We start from the raw sequence: 19,579 nt of genomic DNA, 5'->3' as shown, positions 1-19,579 counted from the left end.
TACCCGAACAGGGACCGGAATGTGGCGGCTAGGGAATTTTCACAGTAACTTCATTGCAGTGTGAATGTAAGCCTGCTTGTCACTAAGAAATAAATAATACAGGTCTGGCCCCTATCTGCTGAAAGTAGGATTCTTTTTCAACCCAATCACTATTTGCTGCACTAGGTGGCAGTGTTTCATAAGTTAGCTGCTATTCAGCAGCCAGTTATTTATTTTGTGGTTTACTGATCGTGAGCTTACTTTCTCTTTAAATTCTTGGATTATATCAATACTTTTGATAATAATGGATCCCTTATGCTGTCTTGCTGCAGTATATTTAACATCTGTCAACCTTGGAATCCATTCCAGTGGTTTTCTCCTTTAACTGCAGCGAAGGGATATCACAGCCTGTTGCTCACACCCACTGGAAGTGCATTCCTGGCCCACTTGCAACACTACATAGAGGAATTCTTCATCTACTGCTCTCCCACGGTTATACAGTGACCCATGAGATCAGAACCAAAGCTTGGTCGCGGGCAGGCTTTGAGGAGTTTCTTAAAAGAGGAAAAGAAGGTGGAGAGATGTTAAGGAGGTAATTCCAGAACCTGGATCCTTGTCAGCTGAAGTCACAGCCACCAGACTGGGAAAGGTATAACTGGGCATGTACAAGAGGCTAGAATTAGAGGAGCGCAGTTATTCTGGGGTGGTTGTGGAGGGCGGGAGGGAGCTGGGTGATTGCAGGAGCTAATGTAGTCGAGTGAATACAGGGTTGATGGAGGGGTTAAGCAGTCCACTGACTCTCGGCTCAACATCCACTGGTTATTCAAGGTTGGAGACATGGAACATTGAGGTAAATGGAAGAACCAGGTTCCAAACACGTGGCACGTTATTATCACAGACCAAATTCTCAAAAGGGGCCTGAAGCCAGCATTAAAACCCAGTGCTTGCACAAACCAAACGTGCAAACTCCACACAGACAGCACCACGAGGCCAGAATTGAACCTGGATTCCTGGTACTGTGAGGCAGCAGTGCTAACCACTGTGCCACCCATGTGATGCCTGACCCACAGCAATGTGGTTGACTCTTAACTGCACTCTGAAATGGCTCAGCAAAACACTCCCAATGATGCCTACCTCACATGAAAGAATTTTTAAAACAGACATTTGTTATGTAAGCACATCCAAGGATAAGTAGCATTTTACTGTTAACTGTTTGAACTGTTGATTTTGGTTAGAACATTACAGTAACAGTTTTTAAGTTATCAGTCTCTATGATGGTAAGGATTATAACAGTATGGATCATACCACCTCTTCTCTCCACCACCGCCCCCCCCCCCCCCCCCCCCAAACACCCCAATTCATGTTCCATTCTGATATAATTAGGGATGACATGGTTAGCACTGCTGTTTCACACATCGGGAACCGGGGTTCAATTCCAGCCTCGGGTGCCTGTGTGGAGTTTGCACGTTCTCCCCTGCATCTGCATTTTACTCCAGGTGCTCCAGTTTCCTCCCACATTTCAAAGATGTATGGGTCAGGTGGATTATTTATGTTAAATTGCCTCTTAGTGTCAGCAGGATTAGAGGGATGGGTGGGGTCACAAGTAAGATCTTTGATCAGAGAGTCAGCACACAGTCCGATTGGCAGAATGGCCTCCTTCTGCATGTAAGAATTCTATGATTCTAATTAAATGTTTCATATTTATTTTTAACAAAACTTATTTTAAGCATTCATTTGGACATTTATGGCTCTACATACAATTCCTAGACTCCATATGGTCACAAAGAATTGACAGCACAAATAGGGTCATTTTGGTTCAACTGCTCTACTATTTATGCAGCATGTGAGCCTCCTTCCATACTACTTTATCTGACTTTATCTTTTCTCTGTCTGTTTATCTAGCTTCCTCTTGAATGCATTTTTGCTACTTGTCTCAATCCACTCCATGTTACAGTGAGTTCTTCATTCTCCTCAAATTAGAGCTAGAAAGGGTAATTATATTTGTTTTGCAACAACACTGCAGTTTTAAAACAAAAAGAACAAAACTTAGAGAGAAACTCCTACAAAGAAATAAACTCAGTGCATTTACAAACTTACTACAGTTGAGAGAGCATTACAGACAAAAACCTGTGGCTTAGTTTGGAATGAAGTTAATGGATCATTTTATCTTGGCTCCCAAAATTGGTGACATAATCTGATTTGGCATTTGCCCCAGCATATTCAATATCATAGAATGGAAGCCATTAAGCAGCAGGAGGTTAGAGAGAGAGAGACAGGAATTTACAGACATAATCTAAAAATATCTCAGGATATTCCATAAGTTGCTTGGTTAGCAAGTACAAGGCTTCCTCAAATCCACACAGAGGATATGATTGTTGAGTTACTAGCAGATTAAGGTACGCCAGCTTGACGATGTGGAATGCACATCCTATGGGATGTGGGAAGTTGTGCATGCATGAAGTGCCCTCAATGACTATATCTCCAGGAAGTGTCACCAGCTGCAGAAACTTGAGCTCTGGGTTACAGCACTCAAATGACAGCTGGAGTCACTGTGGCATATCCCCAAGGCTGAGGATTATGTGGATAACACATTTAGAGAAGTGACCACACTACAGCTAAGTAGAAAGGCAGGGGTGACTGCTAGAATATGTAAGCGAGATGAACAGGTAGTGACGCTATCTCATTCTCTAACTGCTTTTCTATTTTGGATACTGGCAAGCAGGATGGTTCCTCAGAGGACTAAAGCAAGAGTCAGGTACAGGGCACCACAGGTGGCTCAGTTGCACAGGAGGGGAGAGGTAAGAGTGTTAACAGATTCCACAGTTAGAGGGAGTAGTTGGCGTTTGTGATTGTAGATGCTACTCCAGGATGGTATGTTGCCTCCCTGGTGTCAGGGTCAAAGGTATCAGAGAGTGGTTGCAGGACATTCTTTTCGGGAAGAACAAACAACCAGAGGTCACGGTCAACATTGGGACCAATGGCACAGATAGGAAAAGGAATAATGTCCTACAAGCAGAATCTAGAGAGTTAGGGAATTAAAAAGTTGTACCTAAGAGCAGCGGTCTCAGAATTACTTCCAGTGCCACATACTAGTGAAAAGCATAAGAATAGAAAAATTGAGCAGTTCAACACATGGCTGGAGAAATGCAGTATTGATTAAAATACAGCACAGTAGACAGGATATTCCAAAGGGGTCAAGGCTGGAATCTCTGTCTCGAATCTCTCTGTCTCAAAGGTAAGGAAGGAAAAAGGTGAAATAACGTTGACCGGTTCAGTGTAGAGACCACTTGGCAGAAGTGAAATAAATTTGCAAAGAAATTGACAGGTGCCAGAATTAGGTAGTAATTGTAATGGGAGACTTCAATTATCCAGGGTGGAATAGGAATAGAAACAGGCCCTTTGGCCCACAAGAAAATAGAACTCCTGGAGTGTGTTCTAGATTATTTTCTACAGCAGTATGTTTCTGGTCCAATGAAAAGGCAGATAATGCTGGACCTGGGTTCTGTGGAATGAGTTGGCCCAAGTGGATCAAATGTCAATGAGGCAGCTTTAAGGGGACAGTAACCATTGTATCATAAAGTTTAGGTTGGCCATGGAAAAGGACAATGAATACGGAGCAGGGATAATTAATTGAGGAAAAGCCAACTTCGACGGGATGAGAACGTACGAGTTGACCGAGTTAGAATCAAATGCTGGCGGAAAAGCCGGTGGCTAAACAATGAGTCACCTTCAAAAAAAATGTATTGCAGGAAACATTGAGGTGTATTTCCTTGTTATAGAGGGAGTACAGCAAAGGTTTCTCAGGCTGATTCCAAGGATGTTAGTCTCTCATCATATGACAGTACTAAGTCAGTTAGGATTATAGTCACTGGAGTTTAGAAGTGAGAGGGGATCTCATAGAAACTTGTCTAATCCTGTTAGAATTTTATAAGGTAGACTCATAAAAAATGTTCCCAATGGGCTGGGAGTCCAGAACTAGGGGTCAGAGTTTGAGGATAAGGGATAAACCTTTTAGAACTGAGGTGAAGAGAAATTTCTTCACCCAGAAGGTAGGTGAATGTGTGGAATTCACTGCCACAGAATGTAGTTGAGGTCAAAATGTTATCTGACTTTTAGAAATTAGATATAAAGAACAAAAACAGGCCCAACGAGCCCATGCCACCATTTTAACATTACCAGTCCCCATGACCCTTATCAATGCTTATGGCATTCCACACTGAGGGAAAACTAATTTAGGGACAATTTATTACCTTCAATCAGCCTAATACCACATCTTTGGGGTGTGGGAGGAAACCGGAGCACCTGGAGAAAACCCACGCAAGCACGGGGAGAATGTGCAAACTCCCACAGACACTGGCCCAAATCCATGTGTCTGCACAGCAAACAGTGATAGTCACTGAGCTGTCATGTTGGCCAGCATCTGGTCCAGTTTAAGCACACACTAACGACATGAAGTACTAGGCTATTCTCGAACATCCAACAGCAGCCCTCGTACAACCCATCGCGTGTATACCCCTCGTTGGGCAACAAGGCGGACCGACTTAAAACCTGTGAATTAAAATATGGTTCTAGGGGCTAAAGGGATCAAGGCGTACAGAGGGGAAGAGGGATCAGGATATTGAATTCGATGGTGGAGCATGCTCGAAGGGCGGAATGGCCTATTCCTGCTTCTAGTTTCTATGTTAAGGACATATAAATCGATAGCAGCCTGGATGACAAGATGGAGGTGAAGATGAATAGGAAGGAAGATGCATACGACAGATGTTAGGTAGAAAGTACAAAGGGGAATCAGGTCAGATGTAAAAGAACCAGCGGGGAAGTGCTAAAAACAAGGGAGCAAGAAAGTGGAGATAGATTCACAGAATCCCTACAGCACAGCACCAGGCCATTTAGCCCATCAAGTCTGCACCGATCACAATCCCACACAGGGTCTATTCACATAATCCCACATATTTACCCTGTCAATCCCCTGACACTACAGTCAATTTAGCATGGCCAATCAACCTTTGGACGGTGGGAGGAAACCAGAACACCCAGAGGAAACCCACACAGACATGGGGAGAATGTGCAACTCCACACAGTGACCCCCAATTCTTGACTTCAATCATTCATTTCCTAAAGACTTCTATTGCCTTCTTAAGGCTCTTTTTAAAACTAATCCTTTACCTTTATTTGTCTGACTACAGCTTTAAGTGCCTTGTGAAGCTTTACATGGTGAAACTGTCTTCTAGATTAAAACCAGTTTGACTTATCAGCATCTCTCCAGGTTGAACCAGTACAGACCAGAGGAGGCTCCAGTTCAATCTGTGCAACATTTGCTTATTACAGTAAGAAGACTGCTGTTAAGAAAGCTGCAATTGATATCAATGTCTTGGATTAGAGGGGAAAACTATCAGGATTTCCACTTTTGAATGATACCCAGGGGTTCCCCATAACAAATGCATTTGCTCAGTGACTGAGGACAGGTTTGAGCAGTGTGGACTTTATACAGTGTAGAAAGTCACCAAGGTTGTTACTTCAGCACTTCTCAAAAACATCTCTTCCACCATCCAGAAGGACAAGGACAGCAGATGCTTGGGAAGACCATCACTGCTAAGTCATTCAGGACTCTAGTCTTCACCATTACTTCATTATCACTGATTCAGAGCCCTGGCACCTCCTACTTAACAGCATTGTGGGAGTACCTCTACCACTAACTCAAGGGGTAAACAGGAATGGGAAATAAATCCCAGCCACAGTAACAATTCCCATACCATAAAGAGTTATTAGAATTCTACTTTTCAACAAACTATTATAAATACACAGCAAAGGGAAGGGCTCAAGCAAAATCTGAGCATTGGGATACAGCTGATTTCAGACCAATACCCACAATCTATAGAGAACAAATTAAGTAAAAAGGTATTTTATTCAGCAGGTAATGAATCGATTACACACAGAATCTACTTTCTGAAGGCAGATTCCCAGAGTTCTAACAGCACATTGACTATGACGAATTTAAGTGATGATGAAAGGTTAACCGATCATGATATTTGCACCAGGCAGTCTCTTGTCATTAGTGGCAATCATTTTCAAATAATGGCACTTGAATAATTGAGTTGAGATTATTTGCATTAATAAAAAAATCTCTACAATCCAGAACTGAAAGACGCTTCACCAAAGCCTCGAGTCGCTTTGGAATGTTCTCAACACGTGCACATACGGACAGTTTGTCATTTTTATTTTAAATTATGGATCAGTGCAAACAACTGTACAAAAGCAGGAGTTTATCAGAAGTCCAGGACACAATCAGGTCGGTATTACTGTGAAATCTATGCAAATATCCTTCAACCATTTTAATGAATGATAATTACTAAGAAATAAAATAAAGACAGGTTACTGACAAGCACATAACATTTATCAATTTTGCTCACTGGATAACAATTCAATTGAATCACTCATCTGTATTTATTAATGTTTACTTATAGGCCGCTATCCTGAACATTCCTGGCACCGACTGATACTCAGCTAGAAATATAGATTTCTTTTAATAGGGAAAATTCAATTTAAAATAAAGTACTTTCCACATGCATAATTACAAAACAAAAAGTGGCCTGGAGACTTTTCACAGTTCTTTGTAACAAAAGCCCCCACCTCCATTAAAAAAACTCAAAAGATGTTTTCTATGTGCTTACCAACACCATTTCACCTCATGGCTTTTAACTTTATATGTGGGATATTGTAACTTTCATTCACCAAAAATGAACTGTAGAAAAGGATATATAACAATGGTTGTTACAGTTCACTGCTTGTACAGCTTTCTGGTCAGAGTTTTGTTAAGTGCAGCTGCAATGAAATAAATCATGCAAGAGCTCTTCAAATTGAGGTCTCTTTACGATCCTTGCTTGGAGAGGGTTTCAAAGTTTCCTTCACAGATTTAGGCTGCTCCTGCGCGATTCTTGTGTCGCTCACAGCGTCCCGGTGCAATTGTGCACTAGTGGCATTCTCTCCAAGCTCCTCTGCATCTTCCTGAGTCTGTTTCTCTTGTTTCAATCTTTGCAGCTGTAACAGTCGAAGCTGCACTCGCAGCTCGATGATGGCCTCCCGTTCATCATGGATCGCTTGATTCAGGTGGTTGTTCTTCACCTGACACGAGAAGAAAGTGAACGCTAAACTGCCTCAGCCACAATTGGGTGCAATTCATAAATAAAACTCAAAAACAATCCTTTAGAGTTCTCTTGTTCAGCAAAAAAAATTACAGATTGTAACTATTGACATAAAAATAACCAAATCATTTGCAAAAAATATATGGCTGTGATTATGTGTGCCACAACACAAGGACAGCACTTCCTACAGTTGCATTCTCAGTGTATCACAGCATCAGTTACAAGCATTAAAGCAAATAAGTTGGCTTGACATAGACTAACAATGAGTTAAAGTTACCCATTTTAGGCCTTTGTAGTTCGTAACATACAAACGTAGAAACTAGGACCGGTTGCATGCTGTTGTATCAACCTGTCATTTACCAATTGCTCCTTCTGTCAATAATTCATCATTAGAAGTATGTTTTGCAAAGATACACACACACACACACACACACACACACACACACACACACTCAGGACATTAGTAAATGATATCCTTAATCTTCTAATGTGGAAAATTCATTGCAACATTAAGGGTACTTTTTAGCAAAATATTAATAAAAATGTATTTTTACAAAACGATTTTAAAAAAACTCATTAGCCAATATGGGACTTTAAATGATGACCCTGGGATTAAGAGCCCCATTATGTATCAAATGAGCTACCTGTGGAAATTCCTGCGTAAAACTTCAACGGACTGGATTTAACTTGAGACAGCACTCACATAGCATTTCATTGAGATGGAGTTCCCATCCCAGATTGGGAACTGGCATGAATTGTTGCCAGCAAGTTATTTTTCTCTGTGTGCCACAGTGATACCACTCAAAACTGCCGTCAACCAGAAGAGCATCAGGGACAGTTGCTCACGGACTGACAGTCACAGAATGGGCAAAGTGTACACAGTCACTGTTCCTGATGGATTTCCAGTCGTTGATGGGAATTAGTGGAACTCTATACTGTCTGCGTGGGTAAAACATGGTCAGCGAAAACCTGGTGACCAGATTTCTCAATTTACATCTGGAAGGTGCTAAGTGAAATCTACAAGCTCATGACATTCTCTATAGAATCCTGCACTTTTATTTTCAGCAGGTGAAGTGAACTGCATAGACTCTCTCAAATATTCTGTGATGACTAAAATTCAAGGCCACAAATAGTCAGAAAACAAAACACACGGACTGTAGTGTTCAAAGGAAGTAGCCACATTGAGTGATTCCCACTAGCTCCTGTTATTTCCACGTTCCCGTCACCGGCTGCTGAATTGAAAATTATATAAAATAAAATACTTGAGTTATGAATATCTGGAACAGCAATGGTCAAGGGCAAATTATGAATATTTGGAATGTTAATTGTCTCAACTGAAAAATAATTATATGGAAGTTGTCTAATTGTCAAAGTTAGTACTATTCACTAACTTTGCTGTCCAGAAGATTTAGTGGCTCCTTTCAGGGTAATTAGGAATCTAATGGTATAAATTTACCTCTAATTCTTCATTTTGACGCTGAAGATCTTCCAGGATGAGCTGCAGCTCTTCCTCATCCTCACTCTCGCTCTCACTCTCAGAGGAATATTCCTCAGTTTCACTCCGCCCGTGCTGATGCTGTCGGCTAAACAACAGACAGGAAAAAACATTTTAAATATGTCATCTTACATGGAAGTGAGCCACGTGTAGTAACTTGTACACACGGTATTTTAAATGGGTTTAATTTTTATGATTCCCCGATCCTGTCTTTGACAATTACCCTGCGAACGGTAAGTCAGATATCTGGCATCCTCAGCCACCCACCAAGAGATACCACTGAAAAAAGTGACAGTGCTGCCTGAGTGCAGTAAATGCCACAACAGTTGAATTATGAGAAGTGACTGACTTCATTATTCCCCAACAGAGATGTGGTTTTGAGATGGGAAAGGATTTCCAGCTGGGAATGTCAAACAGGTGCAGGATACACTTGGTTACATCTCAGCCTTGTAATCTTAAATTCCTACCTTTCCTTCAACCACAAATAATTGTCTTAACCTTAGCTGCAATTACAGAATGACTGCAATTGACTAAAGCACTAACACTGGATGCTGTCATGAAGCAAAAAGCAATAGAAATGCAGAATGTGTACAGTAGAATACTATTTTATAGTTCTATTTTTGTGTTTTCTCTGCATTAAATCCATTTCATTGCTTTCCCTTCTATATTCTTCAATTATCGAGTGTCCTTTTCTCTCATTCTGTGCATTCGTCCCCGCCCCTCCTTTTTGTTGACCTCTGCTGACTGCCTTCAGTCGATTAGGCCCCACACTCTCCAAGCTCCCTCCTCTTGCAGCTCTCAATGACTCCTTCTTCAACACACTGCTTAAAGCCCACCGTCTAAGCTCTGGTGAACTTCCTATGGCTCAATATCCTTTCCGTAAAACTAAAACAAAGAATGAATGAACTTGCATGTATAGAACACCTTTTATAACCTCAGAATGGCCCAAGGACTTTACAGCTAATGAATTACAGGGACCACAGCAGCCAATTTGCACTTAATAAGGTCCCACAAACAGCAATGCGATAATGACCAGATAATCTAATTAAGTTAACTGAAGAAAAATATTGGCCAAAACACCATGCAGAGGGCAGTCAAATATTTTTCTAATGAAAGATACTATATAAGTGCACCAACCACTGCTATTGTTTAGGAAAAAAGCACAAGCCTCCAACGAAGTGGGAAATCCGCAGTAATCCCTCTACCATTCCCTCAATGTCCACCCTAAACGTTCTGGGGTACACCCAGCCCTGGATATCAATTGTAAGCAACACCAGCCTCTTCATTTTCTTATGCATATTGGTTCCTCAAAACTACTTCATATTAAGAATAAGACTTCCTTCACTCCCAAGTATTCCAAGAACTGCTGTTTTATCTAAACTGCTGATTTGAATGGCCTCTTTTGTTTAATGGTTAAAACCGTTACAAAGAGAGTTCTTTGCAAATGTTTTGGCTGCTCAATAATGCTATCCACCTTTCTTGAAATTTGTAAGCAGCTTCAGCAACAACTGTACTCCAAAAATAGTTCATAACTTAGGAATTCTCAATGTTGCCATATAGCTCCTTATCATTCAATAGAGTGAAAGGAAATATCATTGGTCACTAATTCAGAACAATCTGGATTGATCAGTCTCCTGAGATGGAACTAAAATGCAACGGCAATCAATCACTTCACAAACCTAACAAAGGGCTACTTAAATTCAATCAAGTGCGACTCTCACCAGCTTTCACAGATGCACCATAGAAAGCATCCTTTCTGAATGTATCACAACTTGGTGTGGCTCCTGCTCTGACCAAGACTGCAAGAAACTACAAAGAGTTGTGAACAAAGCCCAGTCCATCACACAAACTAGCCTCCCATCTGTCTACACTTCCCGCTGCCTCGGAAAAGCAGCCAGCAGAATCAGGGATCCCACGCACCCCAGACGTTTTCTCTTCCACCTTCTTTCGTCCAGAAAAAGATACAAAAGTCTGAGGTCACGTACCAAACAATTCAAGAACAGCTTCCCTGCTGCCGTCAGACTTTTGAATGGACCTACCTTATAATAAGTTGATCTTTCTCTACACCCTGGCTATGACTGTCACACTACATTCTGCACTCTCTCCTTTCCTTCCCTATGCACGGTATGCTTTGTCTGTAGAGTGCATAAGAAACAATACTTTTCACTATGCTAATACGTGACAATAATAAATCAAATCAACAGATAATATGGGGATTTTAACAGTAAAGCATATTCATTTATAATCCTCCCCATCCACACAAAAGTTCTCAAGTTCTGCTCTTTGTACAAATTTTTATGCTTTCACTCACCTTTGAATTTCTGCAATCTCAGCTCGGAGGCGTTCAATTTCTTCTTTCTCAGATGCAATTTGCCGCCGTAAAAACTGCTCCATGGCCACCAGTTCCTCCTGCTCTGTCAGGATCTCATTCTCCTTTAAAACAACTCTTCCACATGAGAACTAGCAACTCTCGAGCAATGTCAAAACCATGACAGCGAGGAACTGTGCCCTGCTGTGCCTCGAATGTAATGTACCACACTACGCTGGAGACTGGCACATTCTGAATGTTTCAATAATTCAATTATGCAACTTTAATACTTAGTAAACTGAAACCACATTTCCACTCCTTTATCTATTCCTCAAAGCAATAATGTATTGTAAAATATCATTCTACAAGAACTGCGGTTCTCCAGTACCATGTACAAATAGGTTTTCGGTTCTGGAGGCTACAGTTGAGGAGGATTCAACTGGGGATAGCCAAAGGGAGCAGGTCTCTGGGGATGAGCCTATTGTAAAAGCTCAGGTGGTTAGGGGTTGCAAAAGATTGGGACTTGTGATTGGGGACTCCACCGTTAAAGGGACGGATAGGAGAGTCGGTAGCAATGATAGGGACTCAGGGCTGGTGTGTTGCCTACCAGGGGCTGGGGTCCGGGATGTATCAGAGAGGATATTCAAGACTCTCAGGGGGAGAGGGAGATCAACCCCAAGTTATAATTCATGTGGGGACGCATGATATAGGGAGGCTAAGGGAAGGGGATATTAAGCAGAGATTCATGGAGTTGGGGTGGAAGCTAAAGGCCAAGTCAGACAGAGTGGTTATCTCTGGACTCTTGCCTGTGCCACGGGATAGTTTAGAGAGGAATAGAGAGAGGGAAAGTTTGAACTCGTGGCTGAGGGGATGGTGCAGGAGGGAGGGGTTCAAGTACTTGAGCAATTGGGGCTCGTTCTGGGGAAGGTGGGACCTCTATAAGAGGGATGGGCTACACCTGAACCAGAGGGGAACAATATCCTGGGGGGTAAATTTGTGAAGGTTATGCGGAGTGGTTTAAACTGATTCAGAGGGGGGGTGGGATCCTGAGTAGAGGGGGTGAAAGTGAGGGGGGCATAGATGGGGACTGCAATGCACAGCATTGTGGGGGTGGGGCGGAGCAGGGTTTGAAATGCGTATACTTTAATGCGAGGAGTATTCGCAATAAAGTGGATGAACTTGCAGCATGGACCAGTACCTGGGACTTTGATGTTGTGGCCATTTCAGAGACTTGGATAGAGCAGGGTCAGGAATGGATGTTGCAGGTCCCGGGGTACAAATGCTTTAGCCGGAATAGAGAAGGAGGTAGAAGGGGGGGTGGGGTAGCATTATTGGTCAAGGACTGTATCACAGTGTCAGAGAGGAACTTTGATGAGGACTTGTCTGTTGAGGTAGTATGGGCGGAGATTAGAAATAGGAGAGGAGAGGTCACCCTGTTGGGAGTCTTTTATAGGCCTCCAAAAAGTTCTAGAGAGGTTGAGGAAAGGATTGCGGAGACGATCCTTGTTAGGAGTGAAAGTAATAGGGTAATTGTTATGGGGGACTTTAACTTTACTCATGTTGATTGGAATTGCTATAGCTCTAGCTCGTTAGAGGGGTCAGTTTTTGTTCAAAGTGTGCAGGAAGGTTTTTTGACTCAGTATGTAGATAGGCCGACTAGAGGTGAGGCTATATTGGATTTGGTGCTGGGTAATGAGCCAGACCAGGTGCTAGACTTGGAAGTTGGTGTGCATTTTGGGGATAGTGACCACAATTCGATTACGTTCACCTTAGTGATGGAAAGGGATAGGCATGAACCTCGGGTCAGTAGTTTCAGCTGGGGGAAGGGTAATTATGAGGCTATTAGGAGAGAATTAGGAAGCATTGGTTGGACTAGGAGATTACAGGGACTGGGAACGTCCGAGATGTGGAGATTTTTCAAGGAGCAGCTACTGCGGGTCTGTGATAGGTATATCCCTGTCAGGCAAGGAGGATTTGGTAGGCCCAGGAAACCGTGGTGCACTAAAAAAGTTGATTCGTTGGTTAGGAAGAAAAAGGAGGCTTATGTTCGGATGAGGCTTGAGGGCTCAGGTAGTGCATTAGAAAGTTTTAGATTGGCTAGGAGGGAGTTGAAGAGGGAGTTAAGAAGGGCTAAAAGAGGACATGAGATGACTTTGGCTGATAGGATTAAGAACATAAGAACATAAGAACATAAGAAATAGGAGCAGGAGTAGGCCATCTGGCCCTTCGAGCCTGCCCCGCCATTCAATAAGATCATGGCTGATCTGTCGTGGCTCAGTTCCACTTTCCCGCCCTCTCCCCATAACCCTTAATCCCCTCTCTTATCAAAAACCCATCAACCCGCTTCTTAAAAATATTTAGCGAGGCAGCCTCCACCACTTCAACGGGCAGAGAATTCCAGAGATTCACCACCCTTTGAGTGAAGAAGTTCCTCCTCAACTCCGTTCTGAACCGCCCCCCCTTTATCTTGAGGCTGTGCCCCCTAGTCCTACTGAACCCTAAGGCGTTTTACAGGTATGTCAAGAACAGAAGGTTGGTTAGGGCAAGATTAGGGCCAGTTACAGACAGTAGAGGAAAGTTGTGTGTGGAACCGGAGGAGATTGGAGAGGCGTTGAACCAATATTTCTCTTTGGTGTTCACGCAAGAGGACATGAATGTAGCTGAGGAGGACACTGGGGTGCAGGGGTGTAAAATAGATAGTATTGCAGTTGATACGGGGGATGTGCTGGATATTCTAGAGGGTTTGAAAATAGATAAGTCCCCTGGTCCGGATGGGATTTACCCTAGGATTCTCTGGGAGGCAAGAGAGGTGATTGCGGAGCCTCTGGCTCTGATCTTCAGGTCGTCGTTGGTCTCTGGTATAGTACCGGAAGATTGGAGGACAGCAAATGTTGTCCCATTGTTTAAGAAGGGGAGCAGAGACTTCCCTGGGAATTATAGACCGGTGAGTCTTACTTCTGTGGTGGGTAAGGTTTTGGAAAGGATTATTAGAGACAGGATTTATAGTTATTTGGAGAGTAATGAATTGATTAGAGACAGTCAGCATGGTTTTGTAGCGGGTAGGTCGTGCCTTACTAACCTTATCGAGTTCTTTGAGAAAGTGACCAAAGAGGTGGATAGGGGTAAGGCAGTTGACGTGGTGTATATGGATTTTAGTAAGGCGTTTGATAAGGTTCACCATGGTAGGCTTCTGCAGAAAATGCAGATGTATGGGATTGGGGGTGATCTAGGTAATTGGATCAGGAATTGGCTAGCAGATAGGAGACAGAGGGTGGTGGTTGATGGTAAATATTCATCATGGAGTTTGGTTACGAGTGGTGTGCCTCAGGGATCTGTTTTGGGGCCACTGCTGTTTGTAATTTTTATTAATGATCTGGATGAGGGTATAGTTGGGTGGATTAGTAAGTTGGGTGGATTAGTAAGTTTGCTGATGACACCAAAGTCGGAGGTGTGGTAGATTGTGAGGAAGGGTGTCATAGTTTGCAGGGTGACTTAGAAAGGTTGCAGAGCTGGGCCGCGAGGTGGCGGATGGAGTTTAATTTGGAGAAGTGTGAGGTAATTCATTTTGGTAGGAATAACAGATGTGTTGAGTATAGGGCTAACGGGAGGACTTTGAATAGTGTGGAGGAGCAGAGGGATCTAGGTGTAGGTGTACATAGATCCCTGAAAGTTGGGAATCAAGTAGATAAGGTTGTTAAGAAGGCATACGGTGTCTTGGCGTTTATTGGTAGGGGGATTGAATTTAGGAGTCGCAGCGTCATGATGCAACTGTACACAACTCTGGTGCGGCCGCACTTGGAGTATTGTGTGCAGTTCTGGTCCCCACATTACAGGAAGGATGTAGAGGCTTTGGAGAGGGTGCAGAGGAGGTTTACCAGGATGTTGCCTGGTATGGAGGGGAGATCCTATGAGGAGAGACTGAGAGATTTGGGGTTGTTTTCGCTGGAAAGGCGGCGGCTAAGAGGGGACCTTATTGAAACATATAAGATGATTAGAGGTTTAGATAGGGTGGATAGTGATAGCCTTTTTCCTAGGATGGAGAAAGCTAGCACGAGGGGGCACGGCTTTAAATTAAGGGGGGGTAGCTACAGGACGGATGTCAGGGGCAGGTTCTTTACCCAGAGGGTGGTGAGGGACTGGAATGCCCTGCCAGCTGCAGTTGTAAATGCGCCTAGTTTGGGGGCGTTTAAGAGATCTGAGGATAGGTTTATGGATGAAATGGGATTGGTTTAGATTAGTGGGTTAGTGTTTTTTTTTAAAAGCTGGTCGGCGCAACATTGTGGGCCGAAGGGCCTGTTCTGCGCTGTAATGTTCTATGTTCTAAAGCGAAAGCAAAGTACTGCAGATGCTGGAAATCTGAAGTAACAACAAAAAAATGCTGGAAATACTCAACAGATTTGATAGCAAGTGAAGGGAGAAACAGAGTCAACATGTCAGGTCAATAGTCTTTTAATGACAAAGAGCTTGATGCTAATCCACATGCTTCTGTGTCTTTCCATCAAATGTGTGCCCTCAAAGATATTGTTTCCCAATTACCTACGTTAAATTGCATCCATCACACTTTATAAATTATCTTCTAAATACTTTCTAAAACCCATGCATTTCTAATACTTACTAATATAATCTCAAATTATGGATTCAAAGAGATGTTAAACTGATTGATAATTAGCCAATTCTGCCCTCTCTGACTTCATTTAACGGTCTAAAGTATATGCAATGAGGGGCCAGTGACACCTCCAGTCAGAGCTCTCATTTAAACCCAATTCCTTTCCATATTATCCCTTTACTGTTGCAAGTCTTCTAGTACACCAGAATTCTTACACTATTTGTAAAAACTAATGCACAATTTTGATAGACCTGTCATATCAGCATTTTCCATAATTAGATTATGTAATTGATTCATGGTCACTTTTACCTTATTTCTACTATTCTTAGACTTGTAACATGCTTATAAAACCTTTACCTATATTACCTGCTAGCTTTTTTTTTTCATATTTTGCTTTAGTATTTCCTAATTTCCTCCTCATCCCCAATACGGTTTAATTCTCCCATCCCCTCACAATTTTGACTACTCTTAACCCGAATATTAGTACATATTTCCTCACAGGTTATTTTGATCTCTTAAGTTACCGATAAAACTCAAATATTTGATGCATCACTTTTCTGCCTACAGGACGATACTTATTTGGTACTCTTGTCACCCCATATTTGAGGGCTGGTCACTGCAGACCTATCAACCCATTCCATAACCTGTCAGTTAAAGTAGGCTAGATTCTCTCTCACCACACCAAAATACCCTTCTTCTAGTCCAGCACCCTCATCTTCCACTCATTATTCTTTCTGCCTTTACACTGAACGTGAACATAATGTGGTCATCACTTCCCAGTTGCTCGACTCTCCATCGGCTATTTTCCTTATTTCATTTCCCAAACTAAAAGGAACAAAGCTCCCTTTCTTCTCAGACAAAAAGCATATTAATGCAGGAAGTTGCTCTAAATGCATTCTAAAAGGTGTTCTCAACTCAGATCACTACCGTATATTAGTTTCCTTCCAATGGGAGGATTAAAGTCATCCACTGCTTCCTTGATGCTCTTCTAGTTTCTCTAATCTCTCCACATAACAGAAACCCCTCAGCCCTGATGCAAATCTCCCTCACCTCCGAGGGTTTGACATTCTGTCTAAAGTGTGGTGTGCAGATTTGGATGCAATACTCGAGCTAAGCCCTAACCAGTGATTTAGAAAGACTCAGCACAAGTTCTTCGCTCCTATTTTTGATGGCTCTACTTATAAAGCCAAAAATACCATGTTTTTTTTTAAAAATCAGCCTCATCAACTTGTCCTGTCACCTTCAAAGATTTGCATGAGAAAACCCAGATCTCTGTTCCTGTATCCACTCCAAAATTATATTTCTTGAAATTTATATTTTTCTCTAAAATGCATTACCTTACACTTCACTGCACTATTTTGCATTTGCCATGTGTTTACCCATTTCACTACTCTGTGCTCTTCTGAAGTCTGTTTCTGTTCTCCTTACTATTTACCACATTTCTAAGTCTGGCATAATTCGAGAACTTTTAAATTATGCCCCCATACCCATGTCCAGGCCATTAAAATATGTTAAAAGAGCACTGACTCTAATACCGACCCCCTGTGAAACACTAATACATACTTCCCTCCAGTCTAATCAACCATCATTCACCAATACTCTCCGCTTTCTTTATCTTTCAGCTATTTCCACATCCACACTGTATTTACTACTTTAAGATCCCATGGGTATCAATTTTGAAATTCTTTTGCATGATACTTGACCAAACACCTTTTAAAATTCCAAATGGATATCAGTCGCACCACCTTCATCAGTCCTCTGTGTTATTAACTGGAAGAGCTCTAATCAAGTTTGTCAGATATGACATGTCTTAAACAAACCTATCCTTCATTAACCTGCTCTGATGAAGGATCATCCAGACGTGAAACATTGGCTCTATTTTCCCTCCACAGATACTGTCAGACCAGCTGAGATTTTTCAGTATTTTCTGTTTTTGCTTCATTAACCCACATTTGTCCAAATGATAACCAATTTTGTAAAAGATTTTTAATTGAACACCCTGTGTTCCATTATCCTTACAATATATAAAAGGGCATGTTTCTGTTCTCTGGGAACGTTAGCAGGTTAGTGAAATGGTATCTTTACACCGAGCACAAGAATATATATTTCGAATGCACCTAAATACTAACAGAAATTTAATTTCTTTAAAGAGGGACATCTTTTCCTTTAGAAAATTAAAAGTTACTTGAAAATAATTTAAAGCCCAGGTAGTGTATGCAGTAACTTCATTGTAGTGTTAACATAAGCCTACTTGCGACACTAATAAATAAACTTTAACTTTTATGCTCTTGCATTCAGATTGCAACTTGGTCACAAACACTAAAATCAACGTGGAACCAAAAATTAATTGAGCACTGAATAAAGCCAAAACGTTATTCTGCTATTGAATATACCTGAGCGAGTAAAATATTGATAACTTCTTCTTCATTCTCATTCATTTCTTCTTTAGAAACATCCTCCTTGGAAAGGCTAGCAATTTCCTGGGCAATCTTTGTTTCACATTCCTGAAAATGCATACAGAAACACACGGATAAAGCCAATGACATGGACTGGCTGTAGTTTCTGGTCAGCATGGAATGCTCCAATTCGTATTCTCCAATCACAACTGTACAATCTTCTCAGGCAAATGAGAAACCTTTGCTTATTTAGACAAAACATAACAGTTCCACAAAATCTCAAGAAAATAGGGGTGGCACTGCTGCCTCACAGCAGGGACCTGGGTTTGATTCCCAACTTGAGTCACTGTGCGGAGTCTGCATATTCGCTCCTCTGGGTGCTCCAGTTTCCTCCCACAGTCCAAAGATGTGCAAGTAGCTGCATTGGCCATGTTAAATTCTCCCTCAATGTACCAAAATAGGCACTGCAGTGTGGCAACTAGGGGATTTTCACAGTAACTTCATTGTAGTGTTAACATAAGCCTACTTGCGACACTAATAAATAAACTTTAACTTTTATGCTCTTGCATTCAGATTGCAACTTGGTCACAAACACTAAAATCCAACACAACGCGAGAGTGGAACATTCATCCGGCCTACAGCTTTCCCAAATAAGCAGGAGACTGCAGGCTGTAAAGAACAGATTCAATTTAAACCCAAATCTCGGGTCATGCATAACATACACTTGAAAGAGTGATTCCTCAGGTTTGTGTGCTGGAAATTACTCCTACACTTGCATCCATCTGGGAGCTGAATGGAGCAAGTATTGCAATTATCAGCAAGGATATGGAAAATATTCGGACCCATTTCCAGTTCCTGATCGAATAGTTAGACAGCATCTTTGGGATAGTGACCATGAGATGATTGCAGTATCACAGCTTTACTTTGGGCTGGGTGGGGGCAAGGGGGGTTGGGGGGGGGGGTGTGGGTGACAGTCTGGGTCTGCGTGGGTTTCCCCCAGGTGCTCCGGTTTCTTCCCACAGTCCAAAGATGTGTGGGTTAGGTGGATTGGCCATGCTAAATTGCCCCTTTGTGTCAGAGAGACTAACTAGGGTAAATGCATGAGGTTATGGGGATACAGCCTGGGTAGGATCGTGGTCAATGCAGACTCGATGGGCCGAACGGTTTCCTTCTGCACTGTAGGGATTCTATTTTATGCTTTATGGCATCAATTTACGTAGACTTACGGAAGTCAAGGAAACTGTGAAGTTGAAATGAAAGTCAAGGTTTTGTAGTGTGTTGTTTAAAGGTGGTCATAGAAGATCAACTAGGTTGGAGGAAGAAATATTTTTCCAGTTGCATACCTGGAATCATGATCAGAGCTTGGGGTATACAGTCCAGGAAATTAAGCTGAAAAGAACAATAGATGGAGAAATTATATTTTCCTGCAGCTTTAGGGATTAGTCAGTTCTTATGTTAGGCTGTCACGCATGATTCATTTGCTGTGCTTGGATTGGAGGTGAGAGGGGACAGTAAGACCTCGGAAGCTGACTAAGCTCACTCAATCATAAAGCATGATAGACGCAGCAGTGAGTTGTTACGACTGTCCTTCAGCTTCCAGCTAAAAGCTGCAGACTTCACGAGAAAAGTCAGAACCAATAAAAAAAATCACAC

The 19,579-nt window shown here is 42.1% G+C and overlaps 1 protein-coding gene across 1 annotated transcript in view; it reads right to left on the bottom strand.

Annotated features, from left to right (window-relative positions):
* Window positions 1-5,865: 5,865 nt before the first annotated feature.
* The window catches only part of ralbp1 (ralA binding protein 1), a 38,879-nt gene continuing 25,165 nt past the window's right edge, over window positions 5,866-19,579 (bottom strand). The window contains exons 7-10 of the mRNA XM_080194658.1: window positions 17,924-18,034; window positions 10,928-11,049; window positions 8,578-8,704; window positions 5,866-7,101 (exon numbers count right to left, since the gene is read on the bottom strand). Coding sequence (XP_080050784.1) covers window positions 6,832-7,101; window positions 8,578-8,704; window positions 10,928-11,049; window positions 17,924-18,034 — 630 coding nt within the window. The 3' untranslated portion in view covers window positions 5,866-6,831. The remainder of the gene's footprint in view (window positions 7,102-8,577; window positions 8,705-10,927; window positions 11,050-17,923; window positions 18,035-19,579) is intronic.

This window comes from Carcharhinus amblyrhynchos, chromosome 8 (assembly GCF_965287045.1).
Source record: "Carcharhinus amblyrhynchos chromosome 8, sCarAmb.v2.hapA, whole genome shotgun sequence".
Taxonomy (NCBI): domain Eukaryota; kingdom Metazoa; phylum Chordata; class Chondrichthyes; order Carcharhiniformes; family Carcharhinidae; genus Carcharhinus; species Carcharhinus amblyrhynchos.
This window is presented reverse-complemented; position numbering and strand designations above follow the sequence as displayed.